The sequence below is a fragment of the Lynx rufus genome, unplaced genomic scaffold, assembly GCF_022079265.1.
Source record: "Lynx rufus isolate CCGP_SWC_20201006 ecotype Redwood Valley unplaced genomic scaffold, mLynRuf1.p SCAF_1, whole genome shotgun sequence".
NCBI lineage: Eukaryota > Metazoa > Chordata > Mammalia > Carnivora > Felidae > Lynx > Lynx rufus.
In genome coordinates, this window is record NW_025814823.1 from 104,359,234 (window position 1) to 104,381,024 (window position 21,791).

The following is a 21,791-nucleotide window of genomic DNA, read 5'->3' on the forward strand; positions in this document are numbered from 1 at the left end:
GTGCCTTTATCCTTGTGACTTATTCATTAGGTAACTGGACGCCTGTATTTTCCTCTCCCCTTCAACTATTTTGCCCACGCCCCTCCCCTCTGGCAACCATCTGTTTGTTCTCTGCATTTATGAGTCTGTTTCTGCTTTTCACCTTTTTTTGAAGAAGATTAAACATGAGTGCTGCTCCCAGGATTCCCTCTCCCAAACAGGTACATTCCCTTTGGTATGTTCAGAGCTCTACTTTCTGTCTCGTCTCAATTCCCGCAAGCCTGCATGACCACTCTTGTGCATTTATAAGTATCTCTTGAGGTAGTTATAGCCACACAACTCTCTGCCTGGGTTGTCCAAGTCATTTCCTGAGGTACTAGTTTTATATTATTATTGCTAGTGCTCTTGTTACAAAACTGCATAGGTTTTGAGAGGATTGTTCCAACTTTATGTTTCCATTTGATCTGTTAGTGGAAGGGTTTTCAGGAACACATATGTTGTGTTATGGCAGAAATGCCTGGACGTACTATGGACATAATCTCCCACAGAACTCAGTAGTCATTAGTTTTTCTTCCCTATACCATCTTTTGTTTACTTACGGAAATGGCATTTTTTCCCACTTAGTTTTATCTAATTATATAGAAAGACTTGATACTAACTCTTAAAACATCAAGTCATTTGGAATCATGAGTTTTTTTTTTTTTAATTTTTTTTTTTTTCAACGTTTATTTATTTTTGGGACAGAGAGAGACAGAGCATGAACGGGGGAGGGGCAGAGAGAGAGGGAGACACAGAATCGGAAACAGGCTCCAGGCTCTGAGCCATCAGCCCAGAGCCCGACGCGGGGCTCGAACTCACGGACCGCGAGATCGTGACCTGGCTGAAGTCGGACGCTTAACCGACTGCGCCACCCAGGCGCCCCATGAGTTTTTTTTTTTTTTTAATTTTTTTTTTTTAACGTTTATTTATTTTTGAGACAGAGAGAGACAGAGCATGAACGGGGGAGGGTCAGAGAGAGGGAGACACAGAATCGGAAACAGGCTCCAGGCTCTGAGCCGTCAGCCCAGAGCCCGACGCGGGGCTCGAACTCACGGACTGCGAGATCGTGACCTGAGTTGAAGTTGGCCGCTTAACCGACTGAGCCACCCAGGTGCCCCGAGGTTTTTTTTTTTTAAATTAGCTTTATGTTATTGAAGAAATAACGTTTGGAGGCTTATGCTCTTCTCTATGGCTAGTTATGTCACATCAGCCTGGATAGTTTGGCTATAGAATTCTAAGTTGTAAAGCATATTTCCTAGGATTTTGAAGTCATGCTTTATAGTTTGCTTTTGTTGTTGCTAAGAAGCACTATGAGTGAAAAATTTAAAAGCCTATAGTATCCTTTTTTGGTCCAGTTCTGAAGTTTCTTAAGAATGTCCCTTGGTGTGCATCTCTTTTCCTTCCATTGTGCTGGTCCTGTGGTGATAGTTTTTCAGTCTGGAAATTCATGTCTTTCAGTCCTTGGCAACTTTAAAAAATTATTTCAGGTGACGAGTGGCTCTGTGGGTTGACATCTGACCCTTAATCTCGGCTCAGGTCATGATCTGATGGTTTGTAAGATTGAGCCCCACATGGGCCTCTGGCACTAACAATGCGGAGCCTGCTTGGGATTCTCTCTCTCTCTCTCTCTCTCTCTCTCTCTCTCTCTCTCTCTCTTTCTCTCTCTCTCAAAATAAATATATAAACAACACATTCTTTTATTCATGGTTTTCTCCTATTTTATACTTTCTGAGACTCATGTGATTCAGATGTTGGACTTCTTAAATTTTTAGTTTTCTCATTTAAAACTTTTTTTTCTCTGGTAGATATTCTCCATTTTACCTTCCAGTTTTTGCTGTCCTGTTTTAAATTTCTAATAGCTTCTTTTTACTGTCTCGATGTTTCCTTATAGTATCTTGATCTTGTTTACATTTTGTAGGTGCAGTACTTCCTCTTACCTTTTAAGAAGTCTCTTTTCCTTCACAGTTTTTGTTTGCTCCAAGTTAATTTCTTTTTCTGTTTATTTAGGTCTTTGTGTCTCGCTGCAGGAAATGGAATCCACTAGATATTTTAAGCAGAAAAGAAAACGATATGGGATGCAGGTGGTTAGAAAAAATTACTAAAAGCGTTAGAGAGCTAGAATGATGGCTAGAACACTGTAGATTGGGGAGCTTTTATGTCTCAGGCACCATTGAAGCCACTGAATTAAAAAAAAACAAAAAACAGTTTATAGCTACAGTTCAGGACCAGGAAGCTGCCACTGCTGTTGCTGCAAACACCTGCCCCATGACATCTAGCAAACTGGAGATGGACATTGGGACACTGTTTTGGAAAAACTTCAGACCAGAAAAACGTCACATACCAATGTCTCTTACGAATATAGGTGCAAAAATTCCTGACCAAATACTAGCAAACCAAACCTACCAACATGTAAAAGGACTATATACTATCTCCATGTGGATTTTTTTAGTTTTTTGTTTTGTTTTATTTTTTAAAGTAGGCTCCATGCCCAGCGTGGGCCCCAATGCAGGGCTTGAACTCCCAACCCTGAGATCAAGACCTGAGCTGGTGCTTAGGTACCCTGACCCCACCCGGGTCCCCTGATCACGTGGGTTTTATATTGGGAATGCAAGGTTGGTTCAGTCTGTGAAAGTCTATAATGTAATAAACCATATTAATAGAATGAAGGGCAAAAACCCTCTCACTAGATGCATAAGAAATATTTGACAAAGTACACTGCTCTTTCATTGTAAAAATATTCTAATGAGGAATAAAAGGGAGCTTCTTAACCTGATGAAGAGTATCTATGAAAAATTTACAGCTAATATACTGGATGGTCAAGACTAGCTGCTTTCTTCCTAAGACCAGGAACAGGACAAGGTCGCCCACTGTCACTACTTGTTAACATTACCAGTGTACCGGGCGTTCTAGCCAGGGCGATTAGGCAAGAAAAAGAAGTAAAAGGCATCCACATTAGGAAGGGAGTGGTAAAACTGTTTCTATTTGCAGGTGCCATGCTTTCATAGGCGATCCTAAGGAATTTAATAAAAAAAACAAAGCAAAACTCTTGAGAGCTAGTAAGTTCAACAAAGTTTACGACATGGGAGCAATATACAGAACTCAAGTATATTTCTGTACATTAGCCATGAAGAATGAGCAGTCTAAAAATGAAGGTAAGAAAACTCCATTTTTAGCAGCATCAGAGGGAATGAATTACATAGGAATAAATTGAACAGAAGTATAAGACTTGTACACTGAAAACTATAAATGAAAGAAGACCTACATAAATGGAAAGATATCCCATGTTTATGGATTGGAAGATGTTAAGGTGCCATTTCTCCTCAAATTGACCTGCAGATTCAGTGCAATCTCTATCAAAGTCACAGCTGCCTTTTTGCAGACGTTGACAAGTTAAGCCTAAAATTCATACAGAAATTTGTGGTACCCAGAGTAGCCAAAACAATCTTGACAAAAAACAAAATTGGAGGATTCAGTTTCTGATTTTAAATTTCACTCCAAAGCTCGATTAATGTGTGTGTTATTGACATAAGGACAGGAAAACTTCAGGTTGTAATGATTGGTTTTCAGCAGGAAAATTGCCACACGGACCAAGAAGGTGGTCCTGTGGTACTTCCTTCTTCCATACTCCTTATAGGTGCATTAGAGTTCCTCATTTTCCTCCCATATCCTAGCGTCTAGGCATTCTGGAAAATGTAATTTTTACCTTTCCAGTTGAGGAAAGCACAACTAGGAGGATGGAACAGACGTTGGGTGAGTTAATCCACGTGAGAGTTTTTCTCAGTTGTCTGATGACTGTTGTATGTCCCTTTATATTCAGAAGTGTTTCTCAGAAGCTGATAGAAAGCTGTGTGCATAAGTGGGGCTTCTTGGCCAAGCTTCCCGGGGGTGATAGGGCAGGATCACGTCACTGGGAATACCCACTGTCATGTTTTCAAGTCTTCCTTGGGCTTTGCTGCCCAGCCTGCTGTAAGCCGAGAGAGGCTGAGAGCGGGTTCGGTGTCTGGAGAGTCCACTGAGCTCCCCTACCCTCTGTGTGGTACTGCTGCCTTCAGGTGTGTTGTGTAACTACCAGGTCTAGGAATCTGCCCCACTCTCCTCAGAGAGGAGATCTTTCATCTTTGCCACGGTGGATGAGGGTCCATTGACCCAGGAGTGTGGTATGGAGTGGTTATTTGCTTTGCTTTGTAATAGATTGTCAGCTAGTTGTACTTCGGAGTTACCAAGGTATCTCTTGTTATCAACAACATCTGCAGTATAAAGTAGGTTACTTCTCAGATATCCCTGTGCCTGGCTTAGGATTCAGCACTCTTGTGTTGGCTAAGCTCGTTTTCACTTATCCATCCATGTTCAGCTTCCAAGATTTTGTCATTTTCCCTTTGCCTTTGTCATTGTGAATTTGTGCCTTTGCTTGTTTTATTTTTTTTTTTTTTTTAAATTTTTTTTTTTTTTTCAACGTTTATTTATTTTTGGGACAGAGAGAGACAGAGCATGAACGGGGGAGGGGCAGAGAGAGAGGGAGACACAGAATCGGAAACAGGCTCCAGGCTCCGAGCCATCAGCCCAGAGCCTGACGCGGGGCTCGAACTCACGGACCGCGAGATCGTGACCTGGCTGAAGTCGGACGCTTAACCGACTGCGCCACCCAGGCGCCCCGCCTTTGCTTGTTTTAATTGGGTTTCTGGAGTCATGTGTAATGTGATGTTTTAACCCAGAAGTTTCGGGAGTCCTGTTTAATGTGACATTTTTACCCTGAAGTTGTATCATGTACTCTTGGAGCGCTGTGTATCAAGAAGGCTGCTGACAAATTTGATGTGTTAAGACAATTCTATATGATTGATTGATTCCCTCATGAGAGTGGAGTCTCTTTGTGGACAGGGTTAGTGTCTGACTTTGTTTCCTGTTGTATCAGTACATTTTTCCAGTACCCTCTAGGCTCTCCTAAGATAATTATTGACTCAATGATTACCATTTTCTCAGGAGGCTATTTTCCTACAAGATTGGGTTGTGTGAAACCCATAGAGGAGCAGTAAAGTAGTCATACTAGTAATTTCTAACTTGTTTTTCTGATTTAATTTCCTTCAAAGTATTGATTACCTCTGCCATATATAAATGTGTTTACTGTGTGCCTCTACCTACCAGAAAATACCTTCCATAAGAGCAGGGACTTGTTATATTTTGTTCACTGCTGGTTTCCAAGCCCTCTGATAAATGGTCAGGCACACAGTGGCGGTTACTGGTTTGTTTGTTTTTTTTTCCTTAATAAGTCATTTTTTGTTAGGATTTAAGGTCTAAGTCTGTGCTATAAGCAAGCACAGAAGTAACTATGTGACTCTCTTTCGTTCGAAGAAATAGATGTGAGGTCCAGTTTGAGTCTTATTTGGTATTTTTCCTAATTATAATCTAATTTCAATTAGGTTTTGCCTGATTGTGATTGGATTGCTGCTAATTTGTTGACTGCTCAGCTTATTGAATAACTAGCAGAATTTTACTCCCACAAAAAAATATTAATTTCAACCTTTGGGCTTGTATAGAAGCATCTTAGTCCTTTTACTTGTGCCAGAGGAGACCCTCTTTAATGGAAATTGTGATCATATGACTTTCTAGAGATTTTGTGTATTACATTGAGCTTAATTGCAGAGGAATTCATTTATTTTCCTCAGTAAAACTACTGTTGATCACATTCCTTTTTCCTTTGGAAAGGAAGATACTTTGGGGACAGAATTGAAGCTGGTGAATGAATATTGGAGCAAATGCTTATTTAACAGCGTTTTGAGTACATTGTTATTTGAAATAGATTAGTTTAACTAAAGACAAGGTTTGTGTTTGGGTATATTAATAATCCTTACCTTAAATTCAAAGGGAAGTTTATTTTTTCTTAAAAAGCCTAGACCATGATTAGATAGATGGTAAAGGCCATGTTCATTTTGAACTCCAGGTGTGAAGAGAGCCTCAGAAGTTGCACTGATAGTCACTTGAATAATTGCTGTCGTGTGGAGTGGTGTCCAGCTGCCATCAGACAACTGTCAGAAGAAGTTTACGGTGTATCCCAGCACAGGGCTCAAACAGCTGGCCATACTTGGCCTGGCTGTCCGTGTAGAGTAGGTCTCTTCTGGGGGATTTAAAATCCTTGCTTTGTGGTTATGTTAGAAATAACGGTTTATATAGAATGGTTTCTGTTAGGTTATCTGGCTGTAGGTGAAAAACGAAATAGCTTTTCCATTTCACCCTCTGTCATTTATTTGTTTTTTCTAAATAAGAATGGTCCTGAAGTGAAATGTTAGTGCTGAGTGCTGAGTTAAGAAAGGCAGCTGGGGCGCCTGGGTGGCGCAGTCGGTTAAGCGTCCGACTTCAGCCAGGTCACGATCTCGCGGTCCGTGAGTTCGAGCCCCGCGTCAGGCTCTGGGCTGATGGCTCAGAGCCTGGAGCCTGTTTCCGATTCTGTGTCTCCCTCTCTCTCTGCCCCTCCCCCGTTCATGCTCTGTCTCTCTCTGTCTCAAAAATAAATAAACGTTGAAAAAAAAAAATAAAAAAAAAAAAAAAAGAAAGGCAGCTGGACAGAGAAGGGGTGTCATTGGCATGGATTTCTTGTGTTCATTTTTCATTTTTTTTTTATCATCTCATTTCTATCTAGGGTATCACAATACGTGCATTAGGGAAAATTTTCAATCTGTTTGTTGTGTCTGTTCTTCAAAAAAAATATTTTAATGTTTTTATTTTTGAGAGAGAGACAGTGCAAGCAGACAGGGGCAGAGAGAGAGAGAGAGAGAGAGAGAGAGAGAGAGAGAGACTCTAAAGCAGGCTCCAGGCTGTTAACACAGAGCTTACTGTGGGGCTTGAACCCATGAACCCTGAGGTCATGACCTGAGCCGAAGTCAGACACTTAACCGACTGAGCCACCCAGGTGCCTCGAGTGTCTATTTTTCTTTCTTTTTTTTTTTTTTTAATTTTTTTTTCAACATTTATTTATTTTTGGGACAGAGAGAGACAGAGCATGAACGGGGGAGGGGCAGAGAGAGAGGGAGACACAGAATCGGAAACAGGCTCCAGGCTCTGAGCCATCAGCCCAGAGCCTGACGCGGGGCTCGAACTCACGGACCGCGAGATCGTGACCTGGCTGAAGTCGGACGCTTAACCGACTGCGCCACCCAGGCGCCCCGAGGATTTCCTGTACTTTTCAAGATGTTGCACGGTTTCTGTCATTTACACTGTAACATTCTGAATTTGGAAATGTGCATGTTTCATTATCCATTAAATCAGTGAAATCAAATAGAACATGCCATAGCTTATAAAATGGGTGTGATTTTTAAAATTCAGTATCCTTTCTGGCACAAAAACAGACACACAGACCAGTGGAATAGAATAGAGACTCCAGAATTGGACCCACAAAAGTATGGCCAACTCATCTTTGACAAAGCAGGAAAGAATATCCAATGGAAAACAGACAGTCTCTTTAACAAATGGTGTTGGGAGAACTGGACAGCAATATGCAGAAGAATGAAACTAGATGACTTTCTCACACCATTCACAAAAATAAACTCAAAATGGATAAAGGACCTGAATGTGAGACAGGAAACCATCAAAACCCTAGAGGAGAAAGCAGGAAAAAATCTCTTTCACCTCAGCAGCAGCAATTTCTTACTTGACACATCTCCCAAGGCAAGGGAATTAAAAGGAAAAATGAACTATTAGGACCTCATGAAGATAAAAAGCTTCTGCACAGCAAAGGAAACAACCAACAAAACTAAAAGGCAACCGACAGAATGGGAAAAGATACTTGCAAATGACATAGCGGACAAAGAGCTAGCACCCAAAATCTATAAAGAGGTCACCAAACTCCACACCCGAAAAACAAATGATCCAGTGAAGAAATGGGCAGAAGACATGAATAGACACTTCTCTAAAGAAGACATCTGGATGGCCAAAAGGCACATGAAAAGATGCTCAATGTTGCTCCTCATCAGGAAAATACAAATCAAAACCACACTCAGATACCACCTCACGCCAGTCAGAGTGGCTAAAATGAACAAATCAGGAGACTATAGATGCTGGCGAGGATGTGGAGAAACGGGAACCCTCTTGCACTGTTGGTGGGAATGCAAACTGGTGCAGCCACTCTGGAAAACAGTGTGGAGGTTCCTCAAAACATTAAAAATAGACCTACCCTATGACCCAGCAATAGCACTGCTAGGAATTTACCCAAGGGATACAGGAGTACTGATGCATAGGGGCACTTGTACCCCAATGTTTATAGCAGCACTGTCAACAATAGCCAAATGATGGAAAGAGCCTAAATGTCCATCAACTGATGAATGGATAAAGAAATTGTGGTTTATATATACAATGGAATACTACGTGGCAATGAGAAAAAATGAAATATGGCCTTTTGTAGCAACGTGGATGGAACTGGAGAGTGTGATGCTAAGTGAAATAAGCCATACAGAGAAAGACAGATACCATATGTTTTCACTCTTACGTGGATCCTGAGAAACTCAACAGAAGACCATGGGGGAGGGGAAGGAAAAAAAAAAAAGAGAGGGAGGGAGGCAAACCATAAGAGACTCTTAAAAAGTGAGAACAATCTGAGGGTTAATGGGTGGGGGGGGTAGGTGATGGGTATTGAGAAGGGCACTTGTTGGGATGAGCATTGGGTGTTGTATGGAAACCAATTTGACAATAAATTTCATATTAAAAAAAAAATTCAGTATCCTTTTTGGTAGACCGTTTGGTTTCTGGGAAGCACAGGTTCTCTTTCCTGCCAAGAGGTACCACATTTGGAAGCACTACATAATGATCTGAGATTTAAATATTAGATACTGGTACCTAATAATACCTAATATAGATACTGTGAGTATACAACCCACACTCAGTTCTGGTCCTTCTAGCAACCTGGCCTGGGCCACGTGCTTGTGAAAGACAGGCTTTCCTTCTCCCAATCCTAAGTACCCCCCCCCCTCCCCACACACACACACTGGGTACTGGGGGGTGGGGAGATACTTGGAGCTTGGGCCTGCCTCTAGCCAGACCTCACAGGCTCCTTCTTGGCCAGGCTTCTAAACGTCAGCTTGCAACGCCCCACCCCTGCTCCCTGGTTGTCCTTGGAGCCCCTTGCCCCTTGGGACAAGGCAGTCCCCTACCACACAGGCCCCACAGGATAAGGCACATGGCAGGGAGGGCTGGTCTCACAGGCTGTGACCCCAGACTACAGACCTGGTCAGTTACCGGGTAAGACCCCTTCCCTGCCCAGGCAGGGGCAGACCCTGCCCTTCTCAAGACTCAGTCTTTCAGAACCTGTGGCCAATTTCTGCCCATTGCCCCCACGCCCAGCCTGAATCTTACCAAGGCCCTCTCTGCCACCACCCAACCCCAGGCCCTAAATGTGGGCTCAGTCTGTAGCCCCTTAATTTATTCACTCACTCAGCAATAAATAAGCCACGTGTTATGCACAGACACACACACACACACACAAAGATAGTGTAGTAGAATTTTTTGTGATTGTTAAGCAAGCCAGTATTTTTTGTGAATATTGTATAATCTGTAAAATATGAGTTTGTTTTAAATCATGTTTTATGACATGTGTTTCTGCCCAGCTCTGCTCATTTATGTGGGACAGAACTCCTCACGAACACTGATTCTGTTCTAATGAATTCTCTGCTTTAGAACCTGGCCGTTGTATGAACTAAGCATTTTTGTTTTAAATTAATGACTGTATGGGATTGCTTTTTTTTTTTTTTTTTTTTTCAACGTTTTATTTTTATTTTTGGGACAGAGAGAGACAGAGCATGAACGGGGGAGGGGCAGAGAGAGAGGGAGACACAGAATCGGAAACAGGCTCCAGGCTCCGAGCCATCAGCCCAGAGCCTGACGCGGGGCTCGAACTCACGGACCGCGAGATCGTGACCTGGCTGAAGTCGGACGCCTAACCGACTGCACCACCCAGGCGCCCCTGGGATTGCTTTTTAACAACTAATTTTTCCCCTCTCCTGAACAAGACATCAGTGAAAGGATGCCATCTTGTGGTTTGTTAAAAATACAGAATTTAGGAAAAAAGTTACTGGGAAAGGACTGCTGAGATTTTATATATAAAATTGTTGTTCTATGATACCAAATGAGTAAGAGATGAATACTTTGGACAGGTTTTTTTTTTTCCATTTTATTTATTTATTTATTTATTTATTTATTTATTTATTTATTTATTTATTAGGAAAAAAGTTCTATGTTCTATGTTCTATGTTACCAAATGAGTAAGAGATGAATACTTTGAGATTTTATATATAAAATTGTTGTTCTATGATACCAAATGAGTAAGAGATGAATACTTTGGACAGGTTTTTTTTTCCATTTTATTTGAGTAGTATAAGATTAATTTAAAAATTCCTGTTAACTAAGGATTCCTCTTCTAGACCATTCTCAAACATCAGTTGTAGAAACGTTCTTCGACAATAGCAGTTTAATTAAGAATTGTTACGGAGAATTTTGGTCTTGAGGCTTTCCTGGTGCCTAATAATTATTGTTTGGAATGAAAAAAATACTTTCCTTTAAAATATAATTGTTTGACAAAATATATCCAAAGGAGCCTTAATTCTATAATATAGAACTTCATTTAATGAAAAGTGATGTAATATAGAAGACAGAGAAATTTCAAATCTCATTTTGGAGGGTTAATAGTATAAACTGAAATAGTATTTCCTCGAGATATTAGGGAAGCCGTTATTTCTAAGTTAGGGAAATCTTAAAATCACCTCTGTAAGAAATGGAAAGTGTTTGCAAGCCTGGGATCAGTTAGTTCTTATGTAATATTGAGGGAGTGTCTGCATAAAATAAAACAGAAACAGACTCAGATATAGAGAACTAATATGGTTACCAGGGGGATGGGGGTTGGGTAAAATAGGTGAGGGGGATTAAGAGGTACAAACTTGAGTTATAAGTAAGCCATGGGGATATGTACAGTACAGTATAGGAAATGTGCTCCATAATAATGTAACAACTTTCTATGGTGACAGATGATAACTGCACGTATCATGGTAATAAGTATTTTGTAAATGAATATAAATGTCAAAATCATTGTGTTGAGCACCAGAAACTAATACATTGTGTATCAACTATACTTCAAATAAAAGTAAATTAAAAGATTTCTATATGATGTATTTTCAGGTCATAAAACTGCTTTTTAAAATAACTTCATTTTCATTTATTTAATCTCATTGTATATCTTGATTTATGTGTCCTGTGGGTCTTGGATTTAATGCTAATTTTATTTTATTTATTTATTTTAGCGTTTTATTCATTTTTGAGAGACAGAGGCAGAGTGCAAGTGGGGAGGGGCAGAGAGAGGGAGACGCAGAATCCAAAGCAGGCTCCAGGCTCTGAGCTGTCAGCACAGAGCCCAGTGCGGGGCTCAAACCCACGGACTCTGAGATTATGACCTGAGCCGTAGTCGGCTGCTTAACCGACTGAACCACCCAGGCACCCCATATTAATTGTATTTTAAAATAATACTTTTCTATTTCTTCAAAAACATCTTCTCTTATTGAAATATGTAGTGTCCTTATAGAACAAGAAGGGCATATGTTCTTAGTGACAGCCAAGATTCTGGAACAATGGCCTTATGGACTTCTTTTTTGACCTAGAATCATTAGTAATCATGGAAGGAAAGGCATTGAAAGAGAATGTTGTTATCCGCCAGAGTTGTAGATGCAGTGCTCCTGAATTGCTCATCTAATTTTAGTAGATTATGGCAGCCTTTATTTAAACTGCATCTTCTTTTGTTTGCCCTTCAGCAAGGAGGGGGAAGGCTTCAAGTCAGGGGTATAATTTGGTATCTTGTACCTTTAAATGTCTTACAGTTATGCTAAGAAGGAATCGGATCTTAATGGAGCCCAGATCAAGCTTCGAGAATATGAAGCAGCATTGAATTCTAAAGATGCAGCTCTGGCCACTGCACTTGGTGACAAAAAAAGTTTAGAGGCAGATTTGGAGGATCTGAAGGATCAGATTGCCCAGGTAAGGCAAACTCTGCCTTTGAACCATATTGGGAGTTTAGTTGCCCCATCCGACTCGGTTGATTGATTGAGTTTTGAATTAAATTTGAAAATATTTTTTGTTTTTAAAATTTATCATGATTTTTTTTGTGGCTTACCTGAAAGATAGTCTTAACGCAGCTGACATACAAAGTATCTTCGCTTCTCAGTCATTGCACTTGTGGGTCATGCAGATCTTACTGGTGCTCTTCTTCGTTTTTGTTGTGCTTATGCTTATTTTTGCTCTCAAAACCTCTTTCGTTATTGCACCAAACTGTAAGATCGGAAAAGAAAAACTCATACTACTGCTCCACACGCAGGAAACAAATGAAAGTAGTGGCAGAAATCATCGGTATGTGTCTATTACTCGTTGGCAGTTACCAGATCTGAGAGGTTTTGGTGTGGCGTTCTGGGTGGGACCAGCAGTTGACTACACAGTTCTGTGATAAAGATTGTAATAAGAGACTCTCATATATTGGTAAAAGAGAAGATAAAGATAAGAGATATGGAAGTTTTAAGACTTGATTAGATTCAGTCCATAGGTGTCTATTAAATTCATTACTAAATAATCGCTGTGTGGTTTTCATCAATTTTTTTCCCTTATATTAGTTGGAAGCCTCCTTAGCTGCTGCCAAGAAACAGTTAGCAGATGAAACTTTACTTAAAGTGGATTTAGAGAATCGCTGTCAGAGCCTTACTGAGGACCTGGAGTTTCGTAAAAACATGTATGAGGAGGTAACTGTATGGTTTTATTTTTGTAAGAAATGGGGGGATCCTAAAAGATTTGTTCTAACCATATAAATATAAAGTTGGAGGGGTTTTATAGATGAATTATTCAAGGCACTGCTGCTGAAATGTTGTATGTAAGAACTCAAACTCTTAAGATAAACAGATAGGATTTCACTTTATCTGATTCATAGAGGCTTGGTCATAGCAGTTAATATCAACCTGTTTAAGCATTTGTATTAGTTATCTGTTGCTTCGTTAATAAGTTACTCTAAAATTTACCAACTTTAAACCACAGATCTCTGTTATGTCACAGTTTCTGAAGGTCAGGAATCTGAGAGCTGCTTAACTAACTGCCTTGTTATTAGAGTCTCTCATGAGGCTGCCGTCAGGCTTTCATCCTGGACGGAGGAACCGCTTCTGAGATCATGCACAGGTTGCTGGCATGAAGAGTCACTTCATCTTGGGCTTTTCCATGGGGCTCCTCATGATGAGAGAGAAAGAGAGAATGCAAGACAGAAGCCTCATTATCTGCCATAACCTTTCTAATCCCACAGAGTGATGTACCATCACTCTCTTACCACACAGACCAACCGTGATGCACTGTGGGATTCTACAAGGGTGTGACTGTCAGGAGGCAGCAATCAAGATTGGGGATCATCTTGAAGGCAGGCTGCCCACAGCATTTACAGTTATATATGTATATTTTAAAATATTGTTTACAAGCCTTGACTTCTGTGGTCAAGCCTTGGTTGGGGAAGGTAGCAGCTGTTGTCAAAAAACAAGTAATAAAATTGAAGAGAACGGGGAATGTACGTATATTTCCTCAAAATTGAAGAGGATTGGAATGAACCCAGGGTATATGGAACCTGCAATTAAATACTTCATGATTTTAGAGGTAATATAATTTTTGAAAACTGTTAACAGTGATGTAAAAAATGGGGAATTAGTGTGGAACTTAAAATTTTTTGTTAATTGGCGAAAAAAATAATAAAATAGAAATTTGACTATTTTTGTAACTACATGCTATTAAAACATACAGGTATGGGGGGCACAGTGCACTTACTGGGCAAACAGACTTTGGACAACTCTTGAGTCATTTATTTAAAAGTGAAATGCCAATACCTGCTATTTTTTTCTTAGAAGAGTGGTGACCATCAAAGTGGAATATTTTGTGTAGTTCCTTGTAAAGATTATAGTGAATGCTGTCATTTAATTGTTAACTACAGCTTTGCTTTATAAATGGAGATATTTTTATATTAAGTTGACTTACATTATTGTTTTGTTTTGATAAAATTGCCGATGGTGTATCATTACTTAGTTTTTATGCTGTGTATGGACTCCTGCATCTTTAAACCAAGAATAGGGTATTTTTTTTTCCTTTGCAAGTCACGGATTCCACATAAAATAATAAATGAAAAATGGCACCAACAAAAAGTAGTATTTTGGGGGTTGCATAGCATCTTTGAATATTTTGGATTTTGCCTTTTATGAGAGAATGAATGTAAAATATTCATGTTTTTAACAGAGGATATAATACTTTTCAATAAATATACTTAAGTTCCTTACTATGAACAGTTAAGGATTAGGAGGCGAGAAAGAGGAAGATGAAAAACATGAAGAGGAGGAAAGGAGGTAGACAAAGGGCAAAATCAGTAGGTGTTTAGTATTTGTTGAACTAAAAACCTTTCATTTGCGTGTTTTCGTGATTTAAGTGTCATTTGCTTCATCAAGTTTATGTCAGCCGTGGGAGACAGAACTGGAATTTGAACCCTGGTTTTCAGATTCTGTCAAGCGCATTTTCCTCTGCAATGAACATTTAAAAGGAAGATGAGGAAATGCATAGGGAACCACGTGCAGGAAGAGGACACAAAAACAAATGTCGGTGGGTTATATCCCCCTCTTGTGGCCTCTTGAATTATTGCCATTAAAGACAGCTCTTTTGTATTTCCAGCGCTAGAAGCTGGAATGGAGGTTTTATTCTGGGACTTGTCTTTCTAGGCATCCTAGTTTTGGATACTTCTTTATAACATAAAGTGAAGGATTATGCCTACTATTTCTGATCTTAAATAGTGAATGATCATATGTACTTGAGAGAGTAAAGTAATATTGTTAATGTTTTTTTTTTTTTTTTAGCATTTATTTCTTTTTGGTAGAGAGAGAGAGAGCGAGCAAGCATGTGAGCAGGGAGGGGAGAGAGAGAGAGAGAGTGAGAATCCCAAGCAGGCCCTGCACTGTGAGCACAGAGCCTCATGTGGGTCTGGAACTCACAAACCATGAGATTGTGACCTGAGTTGAACGCTTAACTGACCGAGCCACCAAGGTGCCCCATTGTTAGTACAGTTTCATATCAGTTGATATTCATGCCTTAGCACCAGCTGTTAAAATAAGTCACATAAATTAGCTTGCATCTTAGTATGTTTAAGTAGATAGTTTTATTATACATAAATCTTGTAGTTAAAGTTGCCCCGGTTGGCAAGTTTAACTTTTCATGTGGATTTTTTCTATAGATGTCCTGAGGATCATCATTACACCAGTGTAGAAAAACAGATGGTAATCAGTGCACATAGTTAATCCATGGTTGCATGGTACTTTTGTAAGTCTTCACGCCGTTCCTGGTCTTGAGAGAAGTATATAGCTGTGCCACTGAAAAGAAACACAAAATTCTTAGGGCTCTCGTTTCTGTCATTAGTTCCATCTCACAAATCTCCTTTGCAAGCAAAGACAAAAGCGAGGTCTTTTCACCTGCCCGCTGTAGGAGAGACAAAGGGAGGTTAGCGTGTAACACTTAAAGTGGCCCCGATGTTGCTTGGACTGGTACTAGTGCAGCCGTGGTAGGTAACTTGGTTTCGTGTAATTTTTTCCCCCAGGAGATTAACGAGACCAGGAGGAAGCATGAAACTCGCTTGGTGGAGGTGGATTCTGGACGTCAGATTGAGTATGAGTACAAGCTGGCTCAGGCCCTTCACGAGATGCGAGAGCAACACGATGCCCAAGTGAAGCTGTACAAGGAGGAGTTGGAGCAGACTTACCATGCCAAAGTGAGCGGTCTCCTGTGAGCACGGGCTTGAGTCCTGAGAACCCTTGCATCAGGCACCCTGAAGAACATGACTTGATGGTTGTCTTGTGCTAGTTTTCCTAAATGAGTTCCCCTAGTCTCTATGAAAATAGAAAATGGACTTAAAAAAAGTTTTTTTTTTAACGTTTATTCATTTTTGAGAGACACAGACAGTGCGTGAGTGGGGAAGGGCCAGAGAGAGGGAGACACAGATCCGAAGCAGGCTCTGGGCTCTGAGCTGTCAGCCTAGAGCCCGATGCAGGGCTTGAACTCATGGACCACGAGATCATGACCTGAGCCAAAGTCGGCCACTTAACCGACTGAGCCACTGAGGCGCCTCGAAAATGGACTTTTTAAAAAAGTTTTCTATAACGTAAATGATACTAGAAATTATTGAAAGAAAGTAGGGTTATTTCACCCATATCAGGGGTAAGGGTTTCTTAATAGAGGTAAGTTGTGTCTTAATAGTTAAACCCAAGCCTTCTGAAAATACTTCCCTCCCCGTGGCCAGTACTAATCATGCTGTCCTACATGTGCATTTAACAGCGAATGAATGTCAGACGGCACCTCGTTCTGACTTGCATGGCATCATTGTGCATTGGTTGCGACCACCACAACTCAAGCTTTTTTGAACAGAGGCTAAATGGAAAGTGTGGTATTTCTTCCTCTGCCGCCATTATTCATCTAAAAATACTATAGAAACTTTCCACTTGTGTTAGCAGATCATGCAAAAATCTTTAACACCAATGAGTGTAGGCTTTCCTCATAAATGATTTTATCCCAGTGTGTGAAATGTAAATGATTTGATTAAAAAGAGTTAGTGGAAGACTTAGAAAAATTAAGGTCATCGAAATGTTGAATATAATTTCTGTTGAATGGCCTCAAACTGTTGATGTTGCTTTGAATTCATTTCTGAAGTAGTCCTTGGCTAGTGAAAGGGAGGGATCTTTGAAATCTTACATTGAATTGTCTGATACTCCATACTAGGCATTGTGCTGGGCAGTGAAGGAGCCAAAGTATAACGTAGGTTTCGTCCGTCACATAGACTGTGTCCCCAGAGGGAGCCAACAGACTAACAACGTCCAGAAAAATGTGTCTCAGGCACACGCAGAGCTGAATGTTACGGGCATTTGGAGAAATAGGATGTTTCTGTCTAAGGGGCTATATTTTGCTTCTGAAAGGAAGTGTTCTACTTGGTGGGAAATAATCTATGAGTTAGTACTCTCTGCTTTTGGCTTTATCTTTTTTTTTTTTTTTTTTTTAAGTTTATTTATTTTGAGAGAATCCCAAGCAGGCTCCACACTGTCAGCTTGGAGCCACATGTGGGGCTGGAACTCACGAACGGTGAGATCATGACCTGAGCCGAGAGATCAAGAGTCAGACAGTTAACCGACTGGGCCTCCCAGGCGCCCCTGGCTTTATCCTCTCTAATTAGATTTGGTGGGTTAGAGATATGTGATGTTTATTTTTCTACAGACATCACCCACAATTAAGTTGCTAGTACCCAGTCTCCTCATTAGCAGTATTACCTAACACATTAGAAATACTCAGGTAAAATATGTAAGTATTAAACTTTGGGGAGAGAACCTCATGTATTACCATTATTAAGCTCATATGGTGGGAATTGAACCTAAAGTCAGAAAGACGTGTAAGATAATTCATACCACGTCAGCAAACTTCATGATGCTTTTCCTGTTTCATCAGCCAGTTACTAGTAGGGCTTAGGTTTGAACCGAAATGCCTTGAGATGAATCATACTTCCTCATTGTTTGCTCTAAGTCACTAGATAAGGCTGACTCTTGTTTGTTCTTCTTGTAGCTGGAGAATGCCAGACTGTCATCAGAGATGAATACTTCTACTGTCAACAGTGCCAGGGAAGAGCTGATGGAAAGTCGTATGAGAATTGAGAGCCTTTCGTCTCAGCTTTCCAATCTACAGAAAGAGGTTAGTAAGTGTCTTCTTCCAAGAATAATGTAAGCTGCTCTTGAAGGCCACCTTGACCACTGTCGTCCACCTGCTTGGCTCAGCCTGATGTCATTGTGCAGAGAGCATCGTAGTTTTCTACACTCTTGTGTCACAGGGCTTTCCTGGTTTGTTCATTTTGTACTACATAAACGTCCCCTGGGTAGGACTGTTACTCCTAAATTAATAGATTACCCAGAACTAAAGAGGTTTCCCTTAGTAAGTGACATGCTGATTTATTTCTAGGGCTTACCCCTTGGACCCAGATTTTCTGAACCATCTAGCAGCCTCATCCTTTTTCTTCACATTTGGAAGCCATAATAAGAAAAACATGCAAAAATTCTTTGTGAGTGGTAAATGCTTTGTGATTTTGGACAGATTCTCTCAATGTTTGAACTACATAATAATTAGCGTCATCAGATGTAGCATTAGTTGCCTATTAAGAATTTAGCAACTGTTTCATTCGTCAGTACACCTAAGTTGCAAATGATGACATTGCTGGTTGTGCTGACGAAGTGCCTCCCAGTTATGATGGGGCCCTGAAGGTGCATCTCCAGGCGGTGGGGACGCCGCTCGAAACCGGTCTCAGTGTACGGGTGGTGTTGATGTGGACACAAAGTACACAAGCGACCACTTAAGTATGCAGAATGCTTTGATAATCTGCCGCTCACCTTAATTACTTGGGAAGTAATTTCAGCCTCCGTTTCCCATCAGGGAGGAAATTTTTGTTGTTTTAAATTTTCCCCATAAGAATAAACTCTATTCTTGATCAAGTTTTCCTTCCATTTTATTTTATTTTTATTTTTATTTTTATTTTTATTTTATTATTTTTAGTAAAATGTTTTTCTGATTATAAAACTGAAGACTTTTTTTTGCAAGAATTTAGAAAACAAGGTAAACAGTGAGTTACATAAAATGGGGTAATGTAAAAAAAAGGGGGGGTGTCTGGGTGGCTCAGTGGGTAGAGCATCTGACTTTGGCTCAGGTCATGATCTCGCGGTCCATGAGTTCGAGCCCTTCATCGGGCCCTGTGCTGACAGCTCAAAGCCTGGAGCCTGCTTCTGATTCTGTGTCTGCCTCTCTCTCTGCCCCTCCCCTGCTCATGCTTTATCTCTCTCACTCTCAAAAATGAATACATGTTAAAAAAAATTAAAAAAAAAAGAAAGAAAGAAACTTGTACATTGCCTGTTTTGTGTACTTTATTATTCATGACATAATTTAAAAAATTATTTTAGACCTATTTTGTCCTGACAGTATTTTGAAGTTTTCATGTAGCAATAGGACTAGAAGGATCTTTGAGTTCACTCAGTCCGCACATAATCTTAGGCCAAAGGCGGAGAAGTGATTGAGTTCACTCAGTCTGACACAGATCTAGGTGAGTTTAAATACTTGCCCAAGAGGCTGCAGGCTGATAGATGGGTTTTTCTCCTAGTTCCCTGTTTTTCCTTTTACCCCTCATACTCTTTAAAGATAATCTTTTTTTCCTTTGTACCATCTTAAGAGCTACCTTTCCAAAAAAAATAGGCTTCTGTGTTTCTACTATGTGTTGACATTTACTGTTTTTCTTCATTTAATAAATCATACTCTAGTCATCCCCTTTCTCTGAATTTCACATGGCCCCCACCCTTTTTTTTCTTGGCAGCTGCATATTCCACTTAGTTATGCTAGGTATAGATGTTTTACAGACAGAGGCACAGACTTGTCTGTTAAATAGTGATAGGTTGTGAAACTTGGTAGCCACCTTTCCTGACTCAGGCTCAGGGCTGTTTCCCTCTTGGCTTCTTAGTTATACTCCTGTCCTTGACAGTTTTTTGTTAACTTCTGGTTAATGGTCTTTAAACCGTGTTAGGCGGGGCCCTGGGGGTTTCCAGGAGCTAACTCCTTACGAAATAGGAGAGATGCACCTCCTTCAGCCAGAATAGTTTTAAATTTCTTTGACTTTGGGGAGCTGCAGGGGGCGGGGTGTCCTTCCTCTGTTCATTACTGGTATCAGCTTTTATGGTAAGTAATATATCTTGAGGAGTGTCTTCATTAGTTCATAAACTTTAGCCTCTTAGAAAGAGAAGCAAAAAGCCACCCCTCCCAGTATTTCCCATTGTGTATTTTAACTGCATTTGTTGTTGGGCCATACCTGTTTCCTCATGCTGCCTCTTAGGCCATACAGTTTCCTTTTGGTTATTTGACTTATGCTAGTGAGGTACTTCTTAAACTTGATTTAAAATTGACATAGTCTTGGGGCACCTGGCTGGCTCAGGAGGTAGAGCATGAGACTCTTGATCTCAGGGTTGGAAATTTGAGCCCACGATGGGTGTAGAGATTGCTTAAACATAAAAAAAATAATACTAAAAAAATAAAATTGACATAGCCTTTAAAATGCTGACTTAAAATATTTTTAAATAACATAGATATGATAGTAGTAGTCTGTTTTGAAATTAGGAATTTCGTTTATTGCTTACAGCATTTCTTTTATTTCTGTCTAGTTTTTTAGTGGCCAAATTACTTGGTTGATCACAGTCTGTCTGGCTTGCAGAAGACTCTCCATTAGCACTTTGAAAGCACCTCTAAGTTTTTTTTTTTTTTTTTCTTTCTAACATTCAGACTCTGGAAGCTTCTATTGTAGCTAGACCCTAATAAACTGGTACAATTATGTTACATACTATTCAAACAAACAAACAAACAAAAGACCAGCAGAAGTCAGCTATAAAGTATTTTAGAGTGAGGGGTAGGATCATACATGTAGATAATCTAGTTTGACTTCTTCATTTTTCAAATGTGGATACTGGTTTAGTGAGGTTAGTTACAGCTTGCCCCGAGTTTTGAAGGTACTTAATGGCAGACTTGCAAGAAGAGTCTAGGTCTGTCTCTCATGTTGTATTCTTTGTGTTTGTCTACACGACAGGTGTTGTGTAGCTATTTAAAATATCGTTTATTTCTAGGGGTGCCTGGGTGGCTTGCTTGAGTATCCAACTCTTGATTTTGGCTCACATCATGATCCTGGGATTGTGGGATCGAGCCCTGCATCATGTTTCATGCTGAGCTTGGAACTTCCTTGAGATCCTGTTTCTCTCACTCTCTATCTGTCTCTCTCCCTCTGTCCCTCAACTCCACTTGTGCTCTCTCTCTCTCTCTCTCTCTAAAATTAAAAAAATATATATACAATTTATTTCTAAATGATTCAGAGTAACTTTAAAACTTTTTTATACCTTGATTTTGTTTTTTCCCCACTTATATAGCTCTGTAATATCAGAGGCAGAAAAGTAGAGACATTTTTAGGTTTACAAATCTGGGCTCAGAGGTTACCTCTGAATCTTGGGTACTTCATGCCTTTCATCAACTCCTTTAATGTTTGTTTATTTTGCAAGAGAATGAGAGAGAGCTTGGGCAGGGGAGGGAAAGAGATAGAGTTCCAAGCAGGCTCCTCACTGTTAGTACAGAGCCTGACACGGGGCTCAAACCCAGAAACCGTGAGATCATGACCAGACCCAAAACAAAGAATTGGATGCTTAACCAGTTGAGCCACCCAGGCGCCCCTGCAAATGCAGTTTAAATGCAAGTTTTCGAGGTAGGGATTATGTTTAGTATCACTCTTAAGATGAATGCCTGCTTCTGATATGGACTGTCAGATGCTGCTCTGGATTTTAATTAATTATTTTTTAAATTACCTTTTTATTTTGGCATAATTCTGGATTTACAGAAAAGTTAGAAAGGTAGTACAGGCAGTTCCCCTGTCTCCCTCAACCAGTTTTCCCCCATTGTAAGCATCTTATATTATCATGGTATATTTGTCAAAATGAAAGCGCTGCTGTTGGTACAGTACTACTAACTAGACCGCAGACTATTTGGATTTTATCACATTTTCTGTTGCACTTGTTTTCCTTCTCCAGGGTACCACCTGTCTCCCTAGTCTCATCAGGCCTGTGACAGTTTCTTAGGCTTTCCTTGTTTTTTATGACCTTGAGAGTGTTGAGAAGAACTGGCCACTTACCGTGTATACTGTCTCCCAGTCTGGG

The 21,791-nt window shown here is 40.2% G+C and overlaps 1 protein-coding gene and 1 long non-coding RNA gene across 2 annotated transcripts in view; one reads left to right on the plus strand and one right to left on the minus strand.

Annotated features, from left to right (window-relative positions):
* Positions 1–21,791, plus strand: part of LMNB1 (lamin B1) — a 53,597-nt gene that overhangs the window by 13,249 nt on the left and 18,557 nt on the right. Inside the window, exons 2-5 of the mRNA XM_047084049.1 lie at positions 11,862–12,018; positions 12,645–12,770; positions 15,632–15,802; positions 17,638–17,763. Of these exons, the coding sequence (XP_046940005.1) occupies positions 11,862–12,018; positions 12,645–12,770; positions 15,632–15,802; positions 17,638–17,763 (580 nt within the window). The remainder of the gene's footprint in view (positions 1–11,861; positions 12,019–12,644; positions 12,771–15,631; positions 15,803–17,637; positions 17,764–21,791) is intronic.
* LOC124515289 (uncharacterized) overlaps positions 15,178–21,791 on the minus strand; it is a 30,302-nt gene continuing 23,688 nt past the window's right edge. Inside the window, exons 2-3 of the long non-coding RNA XR_006962781.1 lie at positions 15,794–15,920; positions 15,178–15,407 (exon numbers count right to left, since the gene is read on the minus strand). This is a non-coding gene — a long non-coding RNA (uncharacterized LOC124515289). The remainder of the gene's footprint in view (positions 15,408–15,793; positions 15,921–21,791) is intronic.